Here is a 23,254-nt window from a genome sequence, read left to right as displayed (position 1 = left end):
AGCACTGCCTAGCTGGGAACGGGAAGCTAGAGTCTGTTGACTATAAAGACAGCAGGAACTTATCCGCGATCTCCTTGCAGATACGGTGTTTTAGCACGCCTGTATTTGTTTTCCTTATCGGCTCCAGCCACCAACTAAGGCAAGTTATCACCGGAACTTATAACTGTCTCTGCCTTTGACTGGCTCCTACTTTATACACTTTTTCGCACATCCCCACCGCATCATCGGTCAGGACCGGCTCACGACCTCCTGTGGACTTCCTAGCCCAATTCTGGAGCGGTTCATCTGTGCTCATGGCCTTCTCACATATTAAATCTGTACTGAGTCTAGTTACACAGATGTCCAATCTCTGTTAACCTTCAAGCAACTCGAGGGCAGGCAGGGGCAATGTGGTTTCAATTTCGAGTGCCTTCCGGGTGGTACCCAGGACCTGGCAGGCATCCTATAAATACTGGCTGGGTAGCTGCAACCGGAGGAGGAGGGGGGAGGCAATGAACTCTTACCCAGACGCCCAGAAGCATCTTCCCTGAGGTGCTCTCGGAGCCCGAAAGGAGGCGGGGAGCGGCGAGCAGCGCGGTGCGCGCCGGGCAGGCCAAGGCGGTAGAGGGATGCACCCAGGGCGAAGGCCCGGAGCCCAACAAGAGGCGCGGCCGGGCCGCTCTCCTCGTGACTCCTCCTTCCCCCTCCCCGCATCAGCCGCTGCAAGTCAGGTGATTCCAGGCACGTGATGCACACCACCTACCCTGCTGCTCGGAGTGGCAACCCACCCAGCCAATAAGGAGCCGGTTCTCGGCGGCAGTCCAATCATCCGGCTTGGGGGCGGGCCCAGCGGCGGCAGCGGCTGCCGGGGGCGGCGGCACCAGCAGCAGCAGGGGGAGGCGGCGGCCTGGCCTGGCCTGGCCTGTCAGGGCGCGGGCGGCGGCGGTCCAGCACCATGTCCCTGCAGTACGGGGCGGAGGAGACGCCCCTGGCCGGCAGTTACGGAGCAGCCGACTCGTTCCCCAAGGACTTCGGCTACGGTGTGGAAGAGGAGGAAGAGGAGGCAGCGGCGGGCGGCGGCGGTGGCGCGGGGGCCAGCGGTGGCTGCGGCCCGGGCGGCGCTGACAGCTCCAAGCCCAGGATCCTACTCATGGGGCTGCGGCGCAGCGGCAAGTCCTCCATCCAGAAGGTGAGCGCCCCGCGCCGGGCCTCCCGCCCTCGGTCTCGCTCCGCCCGCGGCGCTCAGGTGGCGGCCGCCCGGGAGGCCCGAAGAGGGTGGCGGCCTGGCCCTGCGTCCCGGCGCACGGTCCACGCCTGCGAGCGCGGAGCTTGGGCGCCACCCGCCTGGGGTCCCTGACCTGGGCCTCCAACGCCCGACTCCGCCTGCCGAGGGCCGAGCGGGGCAAGGAGGCGACGCTGGCTGGAGGGTGGAGGCAGGTGCCGGGCACCGCCCTACATCTCCGCCCTCTGGGTCGCAGCCCCTGTGGCGTTGAGGAAACCGACTCGTCCTCTCCGGTTCTCACGTGGAGAACTTGGTGAGCGTGCTCCCCTGCAGCTCCTCACTTAGGTGACCCGAGTTTTCAGGGAGTCCCCGCCCAAGCTGCGGGCCGCGGCAACTCCAGAAAGAGTTGTGGCAAAGACATTGGGCAGCGAAGTACCTTCTGTTATTAGGCTGGTGAAGACTTCCGTGACGTTTATTTTGGGGGGGAGGGTCCCATCACTGCACCGACTTTTAGTTCTTGTCGCCAGGTGATCGCAGCTACAGGTGACAGTCCCCTGTAACTGGTCACACACAGTACATTCGTTTTCACCTTGGGTCTGTCAAGATAGAGTAAAATGCCTAAGGCGTTTTATTTTCCGTGAACAGGAAAATAGAAGTAGGGTTGATTTTTATTTCATCAATCGTTCCCATTGCAAACAGCGAACTTCTGATAAAACTGGTATCGCTGACATCCAGGCTTTACCCGTTTCCACTCTGACACAAAGGTTTATCCAAATCTTTCTGGTATTTTGTAGATGCGGTGTTTTTTGTTTTTTGTTTTTTTTTTTTAAATCGCTACCCTAGCTGGGCGGTGGTGGCGCACGCCTTTAATCCCAGCACTTGAGAGGCAGAGGCAGGTAGATCTCTGTGAGTTCGAGGCCAGCCTGGTCTACAGCGCTGGTTCCAGGACAGCTAGGGCTGTTACACAGAAAACCCTGTCTCGAAAAAAATAAATAAAAGTAACTACCCCCTCGCCCTGCATTTGCTGAACTATTTTATTTACCTTAATTCTTTTGCCACTCTCAAAATTTGGGCTTTTTGGGGGAAGAAAGGTGCGGACGGTACATTGTAGGCTTGAACATAGGCCTTACTTTGTAGGTAAGCAAACTGGTACTACGAATTTTTGTCTCTCTTCCAAGTTAACACTGAGAGGCAAGTTTGCTATATGTTAGGATTGTATCAGGCAAGCCTTAAAAACTACATCTCCAGCCGGGTGGTGGTGGCGCACGCCTTTAATCCCAGCACTCGGGAGGCAGAGGCAGGCGGATCTCTGGGAGTTCGAGACCAGCCTGGTCTACAGAGCTAGTTCCAGGACAGGCTCCAAAGCCACAGAGAAACCCTGTCTCGAAAAACCAAAAAAAAAAACAAACAAACAAACAAACAAAAAAAAACCTACATCTCCAGCCCTGCTGGTTCCCTCTGTCCCTCCTTCCTTCCAACTTCCTTCTGGCTGGCCTTGATTGAATTTCTGGTCCTGAGTCTACCTCCTGAGTGCTGAGAGATTACAGGTGTGAGCGCGGTGCAAGGTTTTACCTGGTGCTCTGACCACAGGATCCCCATCTCTCATTCCCCGCTGTAAGGCTTAACAATTTGCTGTCTTTACCATTTCTTTTCTTGTGTAGCTGCCTTTTCCTTCCTCCCACAGGCCTCCCCACTTCTCACTCTGGACAATTTTGCATTCTGTTCAGATTGGTTTTTTGTTTGTTTGGTTTTTCTTTTTCTCTTTTTTTCTTTTCTTTTGTTTTTCTAGACAGGGTTTTTCCGTAGCTTTGGAGCCTGTCCTGGAACTATCTCGAACTACCGGAGCTCTGCCTGCCTCTGCCTCCCAAGTGTTGGGATTAAAGGCGTGTGCTGTCACCGCCCGGCTCATTCTGTTCAGATTGTGAACTCAGTGAGGGCAGGATCCAATCTATTTTTTTTTTTTTTTTGTTCCTTAGAGGCGGAGGTAAGCATCAGTGTTATTTTTGAATGAGTTAGTTTTAAACTTCATCTAGAATAGTTTCATGATCTGAAAGCAGGTGTTGACAAGTTTAAAACAGTAGAGCCTGACAAAATGACACTGATTTCAGTACTGGAGGAAGCAAAGAGAATTGAATTTTGAGTCTGGGCTACAGTATAGCTAAGACCCCTTTTCAAAACAAAACCCCTTCCCTCCCAGAATAAAAAAAATCACAAATACCCGGAATGAAAACCAAACACATGGGAACAGCGTAAGCAAGAGATGGTGCCGCTAGTAGTAACGCAGTTAAGACAGTAAGAGGACTCATCTTCACAGTGGTGAGGGGACTGACTCAGCGTCTCCTGTCAGAAGTGGAAGAACATTACCAGTGATTTAGCCTCCAATTATTATTTCTTAGGTTTTTGTTGTTGTTCTAGGTCAAAATTTTACTGTCAATGATATGGGATTTTTAATATAAATCCTGTAGTTAAATAGTTGTGAAATTGTTTCTGTTTCTCTTAACAGGTGGTGTTTCATAAGATGTCACCAAATGAGACTCTCTTTTTGGAAAGTACAAACAAGATTTATAAAGATGACATTTCCAATAGCTCCTTTGTGAACTTCCAGATTTGGGATTTTCCTGGACAGATGGACTTCTTTGACCCAACCTTTGACTACGAAATGATCTTCAGGGGGACAGGAGCGTTGATATATGTCATTGATGCCCAGGTAGTCAGGCATGATGTGTGTGCTTTCTTCTCTGGTGGCAAAAAGATGTAGGAACAGAGGAAATTTGTTTGTTTCCTTTGTCACATGCTTGAAGCTTATCTCTTCCCAGTAGATCCCCTGACAGTGTAAGACAGTCAGCTACAGAGGGATTTTTGGGAGCAGACCTGTTATTGTACAATTCCAGACTCTCAGGTGCTTAGAAGATGTCATTTACATTTCTTGAGTCCCACTTAATGAGCGTTACCATTGACTTTGTATGTTTATTGGTTAATAGTAGATGCTGCTGTAGATAGTAGATATTACAGTGGTCACCTCATCCATTGAAGTATCCCCATCAGTGGCCACAGGAAGAATATGAGAAATGAGTCCATTCTACTTTTCCTGATTTAAGTTGAACTTAATCTTAGCAGCACACACTAAGGGCCCACTGCATGGTAGGCAGTCAGATGGGCGGGCTGTGTCCCACCCTTCAGCTTACCTTTTGTAAGCGGAGATTAGCATTGTAGGGAACGAATGCTTTCTGAGTGCTGCCAGCTCCGTGGTGCGTGCCTTCTCTTACACCATCTGATTTATGGAGTAGTGTGGGTAGTTAGACTTGACTTGAGGTCGGGGTTTAAGCAGTTTAGTTAGAGCCACACACCTGACAAATGGCAGAGCTGGGATTACTTTAACAGTTCTATTGGGAAAAATGTGCATTTTGCCTTTCCTTCTGTTATAGTAACAGCATTAAAACTTCAGGCATTGACTTGATATTTGATTTTCTATCTTAAGAAATGGAAGAGCTATTTACTGGTTATAAGTCAGCACGTCTGAATATTTATGAGTAATTAGGATAGCCTATTTTCTGTGTTTGGGGAAAGAGGTGGTTTGAGGCTTTCTTAACTTGTTCTGTTTTATAAGATTTCTTGTTAAAAATATTTTGTTCTGACTTTCAGGATGACTACATGGAGGCTTTAACACGACTTCACATTACTGTTTCTAAAGCCTACAAAGTTAACCCAGACATGAATTTTGAGGTTTTTATTCACAAAGTTGATGGTCTGTCTGATGATCACAAAATAGAAACACAGAGGGACATTCATCAAAGGGCCAATGATGACCTTGCAGATGCTGGGCTAGAAAAGCTCCATCTTAGGTAACAACATGCGTGTTTGATATGAGAGCCCTGTAAATGTATTCCCATCTCTGTCATTACGCACACCAGCTTTCTGTGACTGGTGGACCCTTCCCCAATTCTGTAATCATTTTGATCTCTTCTTTGTTGAATTCCAAGCTGTTTTGTAAGCTTTGTGTTACTGAGAGATTACTTTCCCCCTTTTCATTTTCCTGGTGGTTGAAGTCATGTGAAGTATTTCCATTGGTGCTTTTGCAAACTCATCTCGAGGGACTGGAATCAGGCTCTTTCCTCATGGCGTGAGTCTGCCTTGGGACTTCTCCCCCTCTTGGTTTCTTCACCTTTTAACCTCAGTTGGCTTTGTGCAAGAAATCTGTCATAATTTTTGTGAAAGTTGAGTTTGGGTCTTGTCAGTGTCTCAGTAGGAAGAGCCCAAGTGCGGACTGACTCTGGTGTGTCTTAGCTTTTCAGACAGCTGTGGTTCTTAGACAGTCTGAGTTAGGTAAGTTGTCTTCTGCGCTTACATAGTGCTGCTAGTGAGTTTGAAGGACTGCTGCTTTGCAGTTAAATATCAAGAACTTACCCTAAAGAACACATACTAATATGGATTGATGGTTATGTATTTTGTGTATTTGTATTCTAAAAGTGTATGAGGAATGTTATTGTCTATCTTTTGTGATAATGGGAAGAAATGAGTATTGACAGTACATGGGAGGATGTCCACTTGATCATAAAAGCAGCTTAAAGGGGAAGCCGAGAAGAGATGCAAGTGTAGTTTCTTTATCCCTGCTCTATTATAAAAACTTCCCTCTGTATTCCAGCCAACTGTCCTATTCCTAAAGTATCTGGGCCTTAGGCTATTTCAGGTAGTTCTAAGGAAACATTCTAGGGAAAATCTCATTGATCCTCTTAGATTAAAATTTTAAAACACTTCTAGGTAATTTATGCTTAAAAAGAATAAAGTAGAGTCTTTATCAGAGTTGGGCATGGTGTTGTACCTTTGTAATCCCAGCACTTGGGAAACAAAGGCAGGATGATTGTGCAAACTTGAAGTCGTCCAACCAAGGCTACTTAGTAAGATCCTGTCTTGAAAGGCAAAAGTAAATACATGTTCATAAGAGAAAGTAAAAGTGCCATCCCATAAAATCTTAGGGATCTGATAATATAGTTTATTTTATTTTATTTTATTTTTTGCCAGAACTTAAAGCCTGCTTCCTTATACTGTTGAGGAACCAATGTTATTCTATCTGCTCCTTGTCAACTCCTGTCAAGCTCTCCAGGACATTCCATGTTTTCCCTGTACTTAGAAGGCACTGCAATAAGTCTAGCCTCAGCAGAATTTTGCATCAGACTTTTACTGTTTATGTGTGTTGGGAATTGAATCCAGGACCTTGTGCATAATCTCTGTAAGCATTTTGCCCTTGAGCTTCTGCCAGCACATCCCAAACCTCTGTTTAGTACCAGCAGTTATATGGGTAAGGTACAGCTTGCTTTTCCATTTCTAGGAACTCAGCTTCTGAACATGTTCTGTGCCTTGCAGGTTCTGTGAGTTCCCACCATCTCCAGTCCTCACAGGTCCTGATGACTCTAACCTTTCTTAAGTTTTTGCCTAAAGGAAACACTGAAATGTCCCTTCTTTGCTAGTGTCAGGAGTCATGTAGCCTTACCTGCCACCTCTAGAGTAGAGCCCCTTCTTATTTAAGTTCTTATATACTTCCTTGAAATTTTTTTTTACGCCATCTGTAAAGTACAAACAGAGTTCCTCATTTCTGATGTGGTAATGTTTATATAAAATAGATCATGAATGCAATTAAATAAAAAAATGTCCTTAATGAAAAGAAACAAGTGGAATTGTCCATAGTGTTTAAGGACAGATTTGTGTTTTATTAAATCTACATGTGATTTCTTCACTGTGATCCTTTTAGAGTCCAACTCCTACTCTTTATAGTTCTCAATCTTCCTTAGACTAATTACCTAATCCTGAGGACCAGTGTAGTCGTGCAATCAGAAGAGGTCAGGTGTTTCAGGGTGTTATGGCTGCAGACTGATTTGTTTACTCAGCAAATCCTGAACACTATTCAGGCAATGGGCTTGCAACTGTGCGAGAGATGACAGCTGCTTTTCTCCTGGGGCTCACGATTGAAAGGATACCGCTCATAAGAAATGTATGGTGGAGGTTTAAGTACTTACCAGTGCTGTGAAGAACAAATTATGGCAGAAGGGTAGCAGGAACAGGTTCACTATGCATGTAGGCTGGTAGTGGGAGGAGAGGAAATAACAGGATTTAACTGTATAGTCCTGGAACTCTGTTATGTAGACCAGGCTGGCCTCAAACTCAGAGATCCGTCTGCCTTTTTCCAAGGCTGGGATTACAGACTTATACCACCATGCCTGACAGGAAAGAACTTCTTGAGGTGATGTTTTAGTTGAAATGTGAATTGTATTATTTAATAAATACCGCATAACTCTGCTGGGTGTGGTGACAAAGGACTGTAATCCCAGCTTTACTTGGGGATGTGGAAGATTAGAAATTCAGGGTCATCCTCAGTTATATAGTGAGCTTGAGGCCAGTTTGGGTTCCTGCTACTTTGTCTAAAATAAATAAATAAATACATACATACATACATAAAAACAAATGACCCTGTCTCTATCTTGAATTTTAGTCTTGGCTTTTGTCTCAGTTTTGTGCTTGTGAAGTAAGCTTTAAGGGGTGGTTTGCAAAGTGTGTGTGACCCTCTGAGTTTCTCTTTTGATGAGCCTTCTTGGGTGCTCCCTCAATTGCCCTCTGTGTAATGTAGTCAAGGGGTGATTGGCACGGCCAGGTTGGGAAATGGTCTTAACTATCAGAAATGATTGGGATATGAGGCAGGGTACATTTGAGTGTTAAGAAACTGAAATTTAAGGCATTATGACAGTAGTTATTGAACTTATGAAGTAACCATTTGGTGTTGAATTTTCCAGCTTTTATTTGACTAGCATCTATGACCATTCAATATTTGAAGCCTTCAGTAAGGTGGTACAGAAACTCATTCCACAACTGCCAACTTTGGAAAACCTATTAAATATCTTTATATCAGTAAGTGAACTATTTACTTTTGATATAATTTTTCAATTCTGTCTTCGTTATTAAATGTGTTTGCATTTAATTCTCCACAAAAATGGTACTTGAAATAAAGATCGTGACTCAACATGTAGGATAGGATAAATAATAGCATAAAGTATAGCTTCAGTTGTTTTCTTGTGTGGTGGTGGTGGTGGTGGTGGTGGTAGTGGTAGTTGGTGTTTGTTTGTCTTTTAGGTAAAGTTCCCTGTACTTTTTTAATTGTAAGCATCTTCATGAAGGTTGGGATGTAGTTTTGTGGTAGGGCACTGCTTAGTATGTGAAAAGCCATAGGAGCAGTTTCTAGCACCACATACACACAAAAGTAATAATAATAATGAATCCTTGCTGGATGTGGTGTTGTACACCTGTTTTTTCAAAACATAAGACACAGGAGCAGGATGATTGAGATACATGCTTTGTAAGACTCTGTTTAAGGTCTCCCAACCAAGCATCATTTGTTTTTGATGTTTAATTGTGTTCTTAAAGGTGATAGGAAGGGTTCAGGTGGAGTTCATTAGTAGAGCATTTATTGAACCCTGCATTCATTATCTCAGAACCATTAAAAAAAAATGGGGAATATTACTTTTAAAATTAAGAATGTCTTTTCAGTAACTTAAGGCCTTTGAAAAATTGCAAATTGTGACTCCTAAAAGAAACTGAACACTTATCCAATTTTGTTTTCCCAAGAATTCAGGTATTGAAAAAGCTTTTCTCTTTGATGTTGTCAGCAAAATCTACATTGCAACAGACAGTTCTCCTGTGGATATGCAGTCTTACGAACTTTGCTGTGACATGATTGATGTTGTAATTGATGTGTCTTGTATATATGGGTAAGTGCTTTACACCTTCCTGCAAGATCCCAAGTAGGCGGGAACCTTACCTAATTCCTACCTCTGGCTTATACTGAATGAAATGTGGAGGCAGAGGCAGGCAGATCTCTGAGTTTGAGGCCAGCCTGGTCTACAGAGTGAATTTCAGGCCAGCCAGGGCTACAAAGTGAGAGCTACATCTCTAGCTGTCCCCAAGATGTCTGAACAGCCAGGCAGGTGAGAATCTCCGTCCTGGGAGGATCAGAAGTGGAAGGTAGCCCTATCTAATCAAATAACAGTAGATAAAACACACTGAAATGGTGTAAATAAATGCTGTTTCCTAATTTAAACTCAGGTTTCATGGAATGAGGGACTTTTGGGGTTTGGTTGGTTGATTGGTTGAGATGGTTTTAATATGTAGCCCTGACTGGCCTATAACTCACTATGTAGACCAGACTGACCTCACAGAGATTCTTTGACCTCTGCTTTCTGAGTGTTGAAACTTAAGGCACATAGCACCACACTTGGTAAAATTGAGGATTCTTAATCTTAACAGTGTCTTAAAAAAAAAAATCAGAATTTTAGCTGGGCATGGTGATGCACACCTTTAACTCCAGCACTCAGGAAGCAGGGGCAGTCGGATCTCTGAATTTGAGTGAGTTCTAGGACAACCAGGGCTACATCATTAATGAAACAGACCATGTTTCAAACAGATAAACAACAACAACAAAAAAATCAGAACTTTAGTTGTTAGAAGGACTTGTACATAAAATATCTGATGTATGCATGAGATTTCTGAAATAAGTCTCTTACCATGCGGACATTCCCTAGACTCTATGTAGAGATTTGTAAAACACTGAAGCCCAATGATTTTTATGAGTGGCCCTCTTTCCTCTATTGGTCGTTGACGTCGGAATGCCCAGGGCACTTTCTGCACCTTCCCATCCTGTCTGCGTGCCTGGTTTGTCAGAACCTTCCTTCAGCTGCCTGTGAACAGAATGCCTTACCTTGTCTGTTTCTATCTATTCTCGCTGATTATATGCTGTCCCTTGTACTATTTTATGTAATAAAACTGAGGTGGTCTGTTACTCAGTAAACTTTCATGTTTTCCATTCTTAAAAGTAGATGATCAGAGCATATTGCTTTAAAAAAAAGAAAACTAGTCAAAAATTTAAAAGCCAGTTTACATTTTCTAACATTTATTTATTTATTTTGTGTGTGTGTCCTTCATGGTGCTCAATGTGAAGGTCAGATGGCAACTTTCAGGAGTGGGTTCTCATCTTCTGCCTGTTGAGACAGGGTCTCACTGCTTGCCTGCCTGCCTGCCTGCCTGCCTGCCTGCCTGCCTGCCTGCCTGCCTGCCTGCCTGCCTGCCTGCCTGCCTGCCTGCCTTCCTTCCTTCCTTCCTTCCTTCCTTCCTTCCTTCCTTCCTTCCTTCCTTCCTTCCTTCCTTCCTTCCTTCCTTCCTTCCTTCTTGTTTTGTTTTGTTTTTTTCAAGACAGGGTTTCTCTATAGCTTTGGAGCCTGTCCTGGCACTCCATCTATAGACCAGACTGGTCTCGAACTCATTCATAGAGATCCGCCTGCCCCTGCCTCTGGGATTAAAGGTGTGTGTCACCCCCACCCCCCATTCCCCACCCCCCTGCACTCTGTGGTTTCTTATGTGTAGCGTACTCCAGGCTCGATTGTCCTTCGTGTGCTGAACTTTCTGTCCCCAGCTTTCCATCTCATCATGCAGCTGTGATGTCAGGCTTTTACAAGCTGAGACAGCTCTGGCCCTGTCATTTGGTTTGTTTGTTTTGTTTTTGTTTTTATTTTTTTTTGTTTTTTTGTTTGGTTTTTCGAGTCACGGTTTCTCTGGAGCCTATCCTGGAACGGGAACTAGCTCTTGTAGAGCAGACTGTCACCTGGGTTCCCCCCCTCTTTTAATTAATTAATTTATTTATTCATTTATTTAACTATTTATTTATTTATTTATTTATTTTTTAGGTTTTTCGAGACAGGGTTTCTCTGTGGTTTTGGAGCCTGTCCTGGAACTAGCTCTTGTAGACCAGGCTGGTCTCGAACTCACAGAGATCCGCCTGCCTCTGCCTCCCGAGTGCTGGGATTAAAGGCGTGCGCCACCACCACCCGGCTCCCCCCCCCCTTTTTTTAAAACAAAACAAAACAAAACAAAAAACTACTATCAGTTTTCATATTTTAGATCTCTCATTTGGAAACTATGTCAGTACAAATAAATATGAGGGAAGGTTTGAAGTCTGCTGTGTGCATCTACTGTAAGCGTGTAAGTGGGATACCGGATACTGCTGGGTCATAGGAGAGATGTATGTGTTGACACTTGGCATTCGTTCTTCTAAGGGTATCTGGGGTATCTGCCGCAGTCTTTTCATTGAGAATTTCAGCACTAGTCAGGTTCCCTTTCCTCTCCTCTCAGCTGAATCCCTTTAGGTCGTGTTGCTTCTAAATCTTCCTCTTGTCTGAGACCTTCCTGCTTCTGCTTAGATATAGTTTGATTAAAATTTGAGTAAGCATACTTGCTTTAAAGGGTTTTTTTTTTTTTTTTTGTTGGTTTTGTTTTGTTTGTTTTTTTGTAGTCAGGGTCTCAAGTAGCCCAGGCCAGCCTCAAACTTGGTATATTTAGTTGAGGGTGACCTTGAACTTCTGATCCTCCTGTCTCCACTTCCCAAGTGCTAGGATTACAGGTGTCCATCACCACATACACATGCTTTTCTGTGGTGCTGGGGATGGAAGTCAGCTATATCCCTAATTTAGGCGCCTCAAAATCTTACATAGAGAGTTTGACCCAAAACAGAAACAAACAAAAAACCCTGTAAGTTTTAAGTCTACTTTTTAAGGTCATTAGCATATTTTATTCTTAACTTTATTAATCATCAAAATCTGTCTAATCTGGACATAAATAGCTGTCTAAATGTCTCTCTTGTTCTCTCTGCCCCTATAGCCTTGCATTTGCTAAGCAAATAAGTGCTTATAAATCTGTGTCCCCAGTCAAGGATGTACTTGTAACTTTTTTTTTTAATTAAAAAGATTATTTTTGTGTGTGTTGTGACACACACATGGAGGTCAGAGGGCAACTTTGGAGTCACTTTTTTTCTTTTACCTTAATGTGGGTTCCAGGGATTGAACTCAGGGCTTCAAGCTTCCATGACATAACTTTCTCATGTTAGTGTGTGACTTGGAATTATGTGGCTCAACACCAGAGACTGCAACTGCTGGCTGTGAGTCCAGCCACAGATGCCCATGCACGTCTGAACTGGCTTGTTGTCAGCTGGTGCCTGCTCTCACTTCCTGTGTGGCACAGAATAGGATCTCCTTGACCTCTGGCTATCAGCTGACCGCGCAGGGCGTTTCCTCTTCTTCCATCAGGAGGAAGCAGTTTCCTTTTATACTGTACTCTAAAGCATATGGATCAGACTTCCCTACTGCTTGGGACTGAATGAAAACCCTAAGTTTGAGTCCAGACCTTGCCAGACATAGTTTTGCTTTTTATGAACTAGAGTTTTATGACTTTACTTGTATTTAGATTGCTGTGTTTTGCCCCACCCCTATGTTAAAGTGGTTAAATAAGGCAGCAGTAACAATTTGTCTCTGGGCTGTGAGAATCAAATTAATGTATGAAAAGGTGAGCTGTAAGATTTAGAGCAATTTGAAAAACAAGTCCTTCTTCATGAGAACAGTACATGAGATGGTAAATGCAAGAGGAAACAGGAGGGGAGCCTTGTTTCCTTCCAGACACCTGTTGATAGAATTTTCTTTGTATGTTTCCTTCACTTTTTTTTAAAAAACAATCTTTTTGGATTGCTTTTTTTCTGTCTTTGAAACAGTCTCACTTTAGGCCAGGCTTGCCTTGAATTTCTCATCCTCTTTCCTAGACTCTTGAGTGCTGGACCTTTCATCCTACTTTGGAAGGCAAAAATACTTCTTTTAAGATGTGTTTTGTTTATTATGAGTATGTGTCTGTGTGCCTGCATGAGTTTATGTGCACCGTATATGTGTGTGTCCTTGGAGACCAGAGGGCACCTCAGATTGCCGAAACTGGAACGGCAGGATTCTGAGCTGTCTGATGTGTGTGATGGGAACCAAACCTGGGTCCTCTAGAAGTGAGTACTTTTAACTAGTGGGCCATCTTTCCAGCCCCCAAAGAGGCAGTTTTGACGACTGTCAGTTCTGAGCAGGCACAGGTGCATGCATGCTATGGTGCCATGGGTGCCACGGAGAACAAGTGGCAGGAGTCATTCCTGTGTTTCTATTTGTGGCTCGAACTCCACTTGTCAGGCTTGGCACCAAACTTCTTTACCTGATAAGTTGCCTCACCAGCCCTCAAACTCCATCTAAAAGTTCTTGATTTTTAACATAATTCCTGTCTGGGACTAGTCTTTATTAGACTTTATGAATTTTCTTGAATTTTTATTTTTGGGGTGGGGAGGATTGAGAAAACAACAAAAGATGTCTGAGAGAAGGTGTGATTGGATTGACCTGTAGAATATATCCTACAGTAGCTGGCTGACCACCTTACACCAGCTTGAGGGACGTGAGAGAGAGCACGGTTTGGGCAGGCAAGTGGCCTGTCCAGCATGATTTTGGAAATGTCTGTGGTTCAGAGCTACATCATTGCCACCTTTGTTTCCAAATGCTTGATGATGGAAATGCAGAGGGCCAGCTTTGCTGCTAGCAGAGGCTCCTGGGTTGTGTTAGGAATCTCACCCTAGAGTGATGGCTGCCCCAGTATTTAAGGCAGTATTGTTCCTTCTCAAAAGACATGTAGGATGGGGTGGAAAGGTTTGCTCCTGTACAAAATGCCTAGTTGGGAAACTTGTAATAAATGGTGCTTTCTTTTAAAATAGATTGAAGGAAGATGGAAGTGGAAGTGCCTATGACAAAGAATCGATGGCCATTATCAAGCTGAATAACACAACTGTCCTTTATTTAAAGGAAGTCACTAAATTTTTGGCACTGGTTTGCATTCTTAGGGAAGAAAGCTTTGAACGAAAAGGTAAAGTTTTTTTCAAGATTTTTAAAAAACTACTTATTATTCATTGTTTAAATTTTTTTCCTTTTTAATTTGTTTTACTGTGTGTGTGTCTAGGTATACATGTACATGTGCATGTCTTTGTACCACATATATGCAGTGCTGGTGGAGGCCAGAAAAAAAGCATTGGCTCCCCTCAAACTGGAATTGCAGAGTGTAGGGTTTTGTGAACTATCATTAAATAGAAAAAAGGCCTGTGGTAGCACACACCTTTAGTTCCAGCACTCAGGAGGCAGAGGCAGGGGAGTCTTTGTGAGTTCCAGGATAGCCAGAGCTGTTGCACAGAGAAACCCTGTCTTAGAAAACCAAAAAAAAAAAAAAAAGGCTTATTATTTTTATATGTTTGTATGTATGAGTACCACAGGGATGCAGGAACCTGAGGTGGGCAAAAGAAGCCATTGGAGCCCCTGGAATGCTGGAGCTGTAGGTGGTTTTGAGGCTCCATTGGGTGCTGGTAATTAAATTTGGTTAAATTTGGGTCCTGTACAAGAGCAGCAAGCACTTTTAACTGTTGAACCGTTTCTCTAGCCCCCAAAGATTTGCTTGTTTGTTTCTCTTTTTTAATTTTTATTATTTTATGTACGTATTTTTACTTGCATGTATGTTTGTGAACTACTTGTATGCAGTACCCACAGAAGCCAGAAGCAGGCGTCAGATGCCCTGGAACTGGAATTACAGATGGTTGTAGCCACGATGTGTGTACTAGAAATCAAGTCCTGGTCCTCTGGGAAAGCAGCCAGCGCTCTTAACCTCTGAGCCATCTCCAGTTTAAAGAGCTGTTCTTTTGCTGTTGTTTTGTTTTTGAGGCAGGGTCTCTATGATGGTACTCTGGCTGTTCTTGAACTTGTTACATAGACCAGGCCAGCCTTGAACTCACAGAAACCCACCTGCCTACTGAATGCTAGTGTTAAAAGCATGGGCCAAAACACCCAGCTAAAAAACTGTTAAGTTACAATTTCTGTTATGATTTCTCAGGTTTTTGAAAGTAGTATTATGCCATAATACTAATTACTATCATACAAGTCAACTTAAATACTTCCATGCCTTCTGTCTATATATTGCTGTAGCATGATTAATAAAAACCCAGAGTCAGACTTTGGGGTTCAACTTGAAGGTCAGAAAAGCAAAAACAGCCAGCCACTGGCTGTTACCACTACCTTGACGTCAGTCTGAAAATGGCAATCCTGCCTCCAGGAATCTCAGAATGAGACTGTGTCTGAGAGTTGTTTCCTCCCGTCTTACTCTCTAGGGCTGGGATTAAAGGTGTGTACCACTACTGCCCAGTTTCTGTGGCAAACTAGTGTGGCTACTGGGATTAAAGGTGTGTCACCACTGCCTGGTCTCTCAGGCTGACCAGTTTGGCTGTTTTATACTCTGATCTTCAGACAAGCTTTATTTATTAAAATAAAAATGAAATATCACTCACTACACATAGCCTAGACATTCTCTTTCCTTTTAATCTTATGCTTTGAATCAAGGTTTGATCCCATCCCCTCTTCCTCCATGTACTTGTGTTGGCTGTTCTTGCCTGTGGTTTGTTTTCCATCCGAATCAGTCCTCAGCTATCTCCTCTTTTTTCATCCATGGCCTTTTCTTCTGCAGCCTCCTCAGTCTTCTGGAGCATGTGACTGTCAGTCCTTCCTTGAGCAATCACAACTTTCTTCTCTGGATCACCTTGTATATTTTTTCTGTCTCCTAATCCCTTCTGGCTGTTTTCCTTTGTCCTTATCCCATGTTCTTCAGAGTCAAATCTTTGTGCTTGCTCCTGTCTCTTCAGGTCAGCTCCTTCAGTAGATGGCTGGAGAGTTTGTTCTCTTCTACCGTGGGCTCCAGGGATTGAATTTAGGTTGTTGGACTTAAATGGGGAAGTGCTTTTGCCCATTAAGCTGGCTCTCCAGCCCTAGTTCATGGCTTGGGTTAGTCAGTTTGTGACTGAAAATTTACACCTGCAACTTTCTGGAGCTTGTGTTGTAGTACTGTGTGTGGACTTATTAGTGAAGCATCCCCGCTTCAGTATTTGCCAGTGTTCTGGCCATTGTGTGCAGTCATCTTTGATGATGACCCCACCCCCCATCTTCTTTTCCCTTCTGATGCTTACCTACCCTGCTTTTGACATACCTTATGCCATTTTTCTCATGTTTAAACTTCAGTTTCTTATGGTAGGTAATTGGTGTTTTTAATGGCGCACGCCTTTAATCCCAGCACTTGGGAGGCAGAGACAGGTGGATCTCTGTGAGTTCGAGACCAGCCTGTTCTACAGAGCTAGTTCCAGGACAGGTTCCAAAGCCACAGAGAAACCCTGTCTCGAAAAACCAAAAAAAAAAAGATTTCTTTGTAGATTGGTCCATAGATGGGGTTTCATAATTCCTTTTTTCATTCTTCTGCATTTCTCACATTGAGTTTTTATCAATTATTTCTTTTTTTTCTTTTGGCTTTTTCAAGACAGGGTTTCTCTGTATAGCCCTAGCTGTCTTGGAACTCTGTAGATCAGGCTGGCTTCGAACTCACAGAGATCTGCCAGCCTCTGCCTCTGCCTCTTGAATGCTAGAATTCCAGGACAGCTAGAGCTGTTACATAGAGAAACCCTGTCTCAAAAAACAAAAAACAAACACATAAAAAATCTCATTCTTCTTCTGCCTGATCCTTAAAAGAAATATTTATATATAAATTTTTCTCCATATTAAACAAATTATGTGCATTCACATTAAGAACCAGTGTGGAGTCTGGAGAGGTAGTTGAGTGGTTAAGATTATGTCCTGCTCTTTCAAATGACCCTAGCAGCCAGGCAGGGTAGCTCACAACCACCTATAACTGTAGCTCCAGGATCTGATGCCTCCTGGCCTATGTGGGCACTGCATTCAAGTGCATAAATCCACATACACAATGCACATAGCTAAGAAAAGAGCTGGCATGACATTCACCTGCAGTCTTCTGTATATTTTTCTTGATCTAGATTCCTTTTTTGGTGCTGCGTATTTTATTTTTCCTGTGCATAATTTATTCTCTGTTTCGGACCTACCCATAAGCAATATTGTGCAAATGATGCTGAATTGAAGTTAGTTTTTGCAACATCTGTTTTTCTCCTTGTTCAAGGTTATTTTTGAGATTTCGTACTATTGCATTTTGAAGTTTGTTTTTGTTGCTAGACATTTAGATTTTGTTTTGTAGACAGGGTTTCTCTGTGTAGTCTGGGAACTCACTTGTAGACCCACCTGCCTCTGCCTTCCAAGTGCTGGGATAACAAGCATGCACCACCACTGTCCAGTTCCCATTTAGATTATTTTAAAGGTACAACTAATTTTGTGACAAATACCCATGAGTAAGCCATATATGATGGCTCATCTCTTTAGTTCCAGCCTTGGAAGGCAGGAGGGTTGTTGTACACCTGAGGCCAGCTACGTGTATTAGGGTCTCTGTGCTGTGATCAACACCATGACCATAAACAGCTTTGGGAAGAAAAGGTTTGTTTCAGCTCACAGTTCCAATCACAGTCCATCACTGAGGGAAGTTAGTGCCGGAACTTAAACAGGGTAGGAGCTGATGGCAGAAGCCTTTGATGGGTGCTGCTTACTGGCTTGCTTTGCATGATTTGGTCAGTCTGCTTTCTTACAGAACCCAGGAATGGCACCACCACAAAGGTGGGCCCTCAATCATCAATCAGGAAAGTGCTGTACATACTTTCCTACAGGCAGCTCCTCAGACAGCATTTTCTTGATAAGATCCCTTCTTTCCAGGTGACTTGCTCATGTCTCGTGTCAAGTTGACATGAAACATGCATGCTTTTCATCTGCATTTATAGTACATGAGACCATGCCCAAAGTGAACCTCTGTCTTAAAGGCTATTGGCTGAAGGAGCTCCCACAGCACCTTCCTCTTTTGTCTAAATTTAAGAGAGTTATAAGCCTATGACAAAACCATATACAATAAGAACAAATATCAAGTATTGTCCAGGGAAAAGAAGAGGCAAAAACATATATAAAAATTAGAATTGCAGCCAGCATGAACAACACCAAACAAGAAAAGTACCCTAAATATTTTAGTAGTTACCCTATATTCTATCCTAAGGAGTCTGTCTTATATTAAAAATGTCTTGACTAAGTCATGAGAGGAAAAGTAACTATGACTTATCTTCAGTCCCATCAAAGACCTGAGTAAACAGGAGGTGCAATCGTGCAATTTCCAAAAGGTACAAGAAATGACAGAGACAACCGACTACCTGGGCAATAATCCAAAGTCCCATATGTAACATTGGGGCAACCAACTTTGACTAAGGCCTAGAGTATCTAATAGACCATTTTCAGAGGCATGAAAATTTGAAAAACTGTTTATTCTGTCTTGGCAAGGTTTGACAGTCTTTTTGCTTGTATTTTGCTTATCCAATCTGGACACTGTGCATTTTGTCAGTGGTCGAGGCAGGGACAGTTCTTTGCCCAAAGGGCAGTTTTGCTAAGAAGAAAACAAGGTCCTGGAGCTGGAGAGATGGCGCAGTAGTTAAGAGCATTGCCTGCTCTTCCAAAGATCCTGAGTTCAATTCCCTGCAACCACATGGTGGCTCACAACCATCTGTAATGAGGTCTGGTGCCATATTCTGGCCTGCAGGCATACATGCAGACGGAATATTGTATACATAATTAAGAAAAAAATCTTAAAAAAAAAGAAAAGAAAGAAAACAAGGTCCAAGTGGAGTGTCTTTGGTGCCCAACATTCTCTTGGGAATAGATTGGTGCTGCCAGGAGCAATCGTGTCTCACATCAACAGACACGATTAAGTTATTTAAATGCCATGTTCTACAGTTATTTGAAGTGTTTGAAGATTATCTACCTATGTAGAATACAATCTCTGTGCATCTAAAGAACTTGATTAGTCTAACTGTAAGCATGACCAAACATGGATGACTATTGGCCTGTATTTCTTAATACCTATATAGCTTAAAGACTAAGACTTCATATTAGAATATTAAACAGTCTTTAAACAAATGTGCAGCAAATGAGGACAGTGACCTCAAAATCTAAACAATATATAAGTATTTTGATTAGAGGTAGAAATGTGTCATGCAATATGATAAATATATTCTAGAATTGTATCACTATGCAAAATATCTTAAGCAGAGGTAGAAACATGCATGCATAAAATAGACAAAATAACTTTGCACAGGTGCACAAATGTTATTAACAGAAATAGCATATTCAATATAACAAATATAATTTGAATTTGTATCAATATACAAGAATCTATACCAATGTAAATTGTCTATAAATAATAGCTCACAAGTGATCTCACCATTACTCCCATTATTATTATTGGTCTGAATAAGCTCACAGTAATCTACCTATTATTCCATCCTATCCATTCCTTTTTTCTTTTTTTCAAGAGAGATCCTTGAGCCTACTTCATTTCCACACCCAACCCATACCAGTTATAACCAACCCCTAATAATATCCCTAGCCCTGAGGACAAATTTTGTTGGGAGAGGGGACATTGTTTTCTAGAATTACTTCCAGCTCTCATGAAGGTGATGTTATTTCTATGGGATTGCCATGTTAGGCGCCATTTTGTAAGCAGACTACTTGTTTCCCAGCCGCCCAGACCTGAATAATCACTCAGAAACCGTATTAATTACAACACGGTTTGACCAATTACCCAGGCATATTTCTAACTAACTCTTACATCTGAAATTAACTCATTTCTATTAATCTATGTATCACCATGAGACTGGCATACCGGTAAGGTTCTTGTGGGTGTCTTTCTCTTTTGGCAGCTACAGGGCATCTCTTTGGCGCCTCCTACTCTCTCTATATATATCTCTTTCAGCCTGGCTATATTCTGCCCTGTCATAGACCAAATCAGCTTTATTCGTTAACCAATAAAAGCAACACATATACAGAAGGACATCCCATTTCAGCTGAGAATGTAACTCCATTGTTAGAGTGTTTCTGTAGCATGTAGGGTTCACAGTCCCTAGCAACACATGAACTGGGTATGGTGGTGCACACCTATAATCCCAGCACTTGGGAGACAGAGATGGGATCAGGAGTTTAAGTCATCCTTGGCTACTTAATGGATTTGAGGCCAGCCTGTGCTACATGAGAGACTGCTCAAAAAAAAAAAAAAAAAAAAAAACAGCCGTAACAGCAACAAACCCCAAGCCAAAGCCAATGTCCATGACCAGATTTGCTTTGTACCACGTCATCTGTTTCTAGGGTGAGTATGCAGGAACAGAACATGTAGACACATTGACAAAGGGCTCTCCCAAATGACTTCTCCATTTTACCCTCGCAGCAGTCAATGTGAGGGTGTCTCATCATGTCTCCTTGATAAGGCTTGATACTGTTGGACTTCCGTGTTCTCAGTCTGTAGGTGTGAAATGGTGTCTCTTGTGTACATATTTAATCACCAGTTATCTTTTCATGGCAAGCACCTTTTCATAGACAATCAGCTTTCTTTGGTAACTTGTTTTTGTTTTAGAATTTTATTACATTTGTTGATGTGTATGTGTGCACATGTATAAAAGTGAGAGGACTTACTGAAATCTAGCCAGTATATTCAAAGTTCAGCCCCATCTATGAAGTTTTCACTGCCAGCTTTGCCCTGCCTGCATTTAGCTCTCCCTTCTGTGGACTTTAGCTGGCAGATTGTTTTGATTTGTTGTGTTTTGGCTTTCTGCCCCAGCTAGCATATGCTTGAAAGTGTGGACCTGATGCTGCTGCTTTTGACACTTTACATCCGCTGTCATGCTGTCAGTAGTGTTCAGTGACTTATCCAGTCTGCTGTAAATGACTGAAAGGTCACATGATGTTTAGGGAGGCCACAGAGTGCTTTTTGGTGTTTGATATGGACAAGTGCAGGTGGGTGGTCTTGCTACCCAGTGGGTGTATATTGGTGGTTCTAAGAATTGCTGTTCAGTTTGGGCATTTCAGAATTTCAAGCCAAGCGCCTGATGTAGCTTGGGAGGCTGAGAAATGGAGTGTTTTAAGCTCAATATCAGCTGCTCATTCGGAATTGGGGTTCTACATGTAAAACAAAGGGGGGGGGGAGTGTTGACCTGCTTTTCTGTCACAGGAGAAACCTTTGTTTTCCTAAAGCCTTAAGTGGATGTTCAGTTTCTAAAACAAATGGAGAGGAAGTCTCCTTTCCTGAAGCTGGGTGCAGGCTGCTGGGTCCTGATGAGCTGCACTCATGCTGCCTCCTGCTTCCTGCATCCCTCACTTCAGGTTTCATTAATGCATCCACATTCCCACTTGATTATTTCTTTCTTCATTTCATTTCAATTGGTTTTTAGAGACAGGGTTTCTCTGTGTAACAGCTCTGGTTATCTAGGAACAAGCTGGCCTCCAAGTCACAGAGATCTGCCTGCCTCTGCTCCTTCCAAGTGCTGGGATTAAAGGTGTGTGTCACCACCGCAGGGCCCCTCTTGATTTGTTATATTACTGGTCCTCCTTGTCCACTCCTGCTTTAAATTCAACAGTGTCAGCAGCTGAGTTCTTGGTTTATCATGATTGCAATGTACAGAGTTTCAGAGAGTGGAGAGCTTCACAGCTGGCATTAAACCGACAGGCTTTTGCTCTCTCACAGGTCTGATAGACTACAACTTCCACTGTTTCCGAAAAGCCATCCATGAGGTGTTTGAGGTGGGTGTGACGTCTCACAGGAGTTGCAGTCACCAGACCAGTGCCCCGAGCCTGAAAGCATTGGCACACAATGGCACGCCGCGGAATGCCATCTAGTCTGAATCTCAGCGATCAAGACCCAGTGCCAGCCCACTCCTCCCTGCAGAGTCGGATGCCATGTGCTACAGGACACGGGAGCTGCTGCCTATGGGAGTCTAGAGACGGTGGTGGAGTTTCTCGTTTAGATGAAAGGCCTTCAGCCTGTGCACCTGAAACTACTATCTCTTTAAAATATGGCACAAAAGAATTACAGAGACCTCAGAACTCAGTGTGTCTCCTCTTTGGGTCCAACCTTAAATAGTTGGAATAATTTGGACCTGGAGATGATACCAGTTATCCATCTTTACCAGTGAATGTTGCTGTCAGTTCCAGCCTAAAACTATAGGAAAACTGAGTTTTGTATGCTTCCCTTAGGCTCTCACTTGAGTAGTGTCTAAAGACCTTGCTTTGCTTACGTTCTAACACTGCCTCTCAGAGCTCAGGTCTCACTGTACCTCGCAGCCTGTGGAAATGCGTTAACTTGCTGCCTTGGAAGATGCTGCAAAGGGTGTTTCTGTGTTTGTCCTGAAGGAGAAGAGAGGAGGTGTCTGTGCAGCGTCGGGGAGAGCCAGGCTCAACAAAGGCTGCATCAAGTTCCCTGGATGTGTCGAGGAAAAAACTGAAACAAGAGGATTTCCACACCCGTGTTTTGGTGGCAGACGGATGTGCTCTCTTCGTTTGGTCGGGATCGTGCACAGTGTAACAAAGGGAATTTAGGACAGAAGGGTTTTCCCCACAGTCCTCACAGAGAGGGGCAAACTCATTATGTCACTGAAGTGCTTAACTCACTTTTCTTTAATTTTGATGCCCTGTCTTTTATTCTATGCTCTGTAGGCTCTTTAAGAATTGTTTTTGACGCAGGTGGCCCTGAGGCTTGGGTGGACTGTCCACTGTGGCTTGGAGGAAGCATGCAGTGGGCAGTGTGTATTACTCTACATCCCTGTCTCCGGTGTCTGACACCAAGTGTCAGCTGAGGGACTTCCCTTTGCCTGGAATATGAATTCATAATTCTTTCTCCTGTTCATGGCTGATACCCTTCCCATTGATTTAGACTTCCACATTGTCTTTGCTGCAGATGCCCAGTAGCCACAGTCCAGAACCGCTGGGCCACGAGAGTGCATCAGTTCCGCTGCTGAGTGATGCTCAGGTCTGTACCCAGGCAGTGAGACTGGGAGCGCTTCCTGCAGGTGGCTGACTGTTGAGTATTTACATGGACCATGGTGATATCCAAAGGAAAAATGCTTTTATATTTATAGATTATTTCATTGAACTATATGTAAAATGGGTATCAATAAATGTATTTACTCCAAAAACAGTTTTCCTTGTGTGAAGTGTGAGAATGCTTAGTGGTCAGACACGATGGCTCTCATTCTCTCAGCTCCTGTCCTTTACTGCCATGTACGGTTACCATTCCTTCTGTTTGAGCGCTTCGGGCTCTGTCTTGATGTCCTTTCCATGACTCATTTCTGCTGTGGGTAGGAGGTGTAGGTTCGGGTGAGAACGTGTTTGGATTTGGGACTTCATGTCACCAGTCCCACTGGGGGTGGGGAGTATCCAGAACCTGGCA

General features: G+C 43.4%; 1 protein-coding gene and 1 long non-coding RNA gene across 2 annotated transcripts in view; one reads left to right on the top strand and one right to left on the bottom strand.

Moving 5' to 3' along the window:
* The window catches only part of LOC130883519 (uncharacterized), a 72,346-nt gene extending 71,680 nt beyond the window's left edge, over positions 1-666 (bottom strand). Inside the window, exon 1 of the long non-coding RNA XR_009057978.1 lies at positions 504-666. This is a non-coding gene — a long non-coding RNA (uncharacterized LOC130883519). The remainder of the gene's footprint in view (positions 1-503) is intronic.
* Positions 667-851: 185 nt separating this feature from the next.
* On the top strand, positions 852-22,996 carry Rragc (Ras related GTP binding C). Its single transcript, XM_057784767.1, has 7 exons — positions 852-1,168; positions 3,705-3,908; positions 4,844-5,043; positions 7,984-8,098; positions 8,813-8,955; positions 13,797-13,945; positions 21,554-22,996. The coding sequence occupies exons 1-7, from the start codon at positions 935-937 to the stop codon at positions 21,703-21,705; spliced, it is 1,197 nt and encodes a 398-aa protein (XP_057640750.1). The 5' UTR covers positions 852-934; the 3' UTR covers positions 21,706-22,996.
* The last annotated feature ends 258 nt before the right edge of the window (positions 22,997-23,254 follow it).

This window comes from Chionomys nivalis, chromosome 11, assembly GCF_950005125.1.
Source record: "Chionomys nivalis chromosome 11, mChiNiv1.1, whole genome shotgun sequence".
Classification (NCBI taxonomy): domain Eukaryota; kingdom Metazoa; phylum Chordata; class Mammalia; order Rodentia; family Cricetidae; genus Chionomys; species Chionomys nivalis.
The sequence above is the reverse complement of the archived record's forward strand: the minus strand, read 5'-3'. Positions and strand labels throughout refer to the sequence as shown.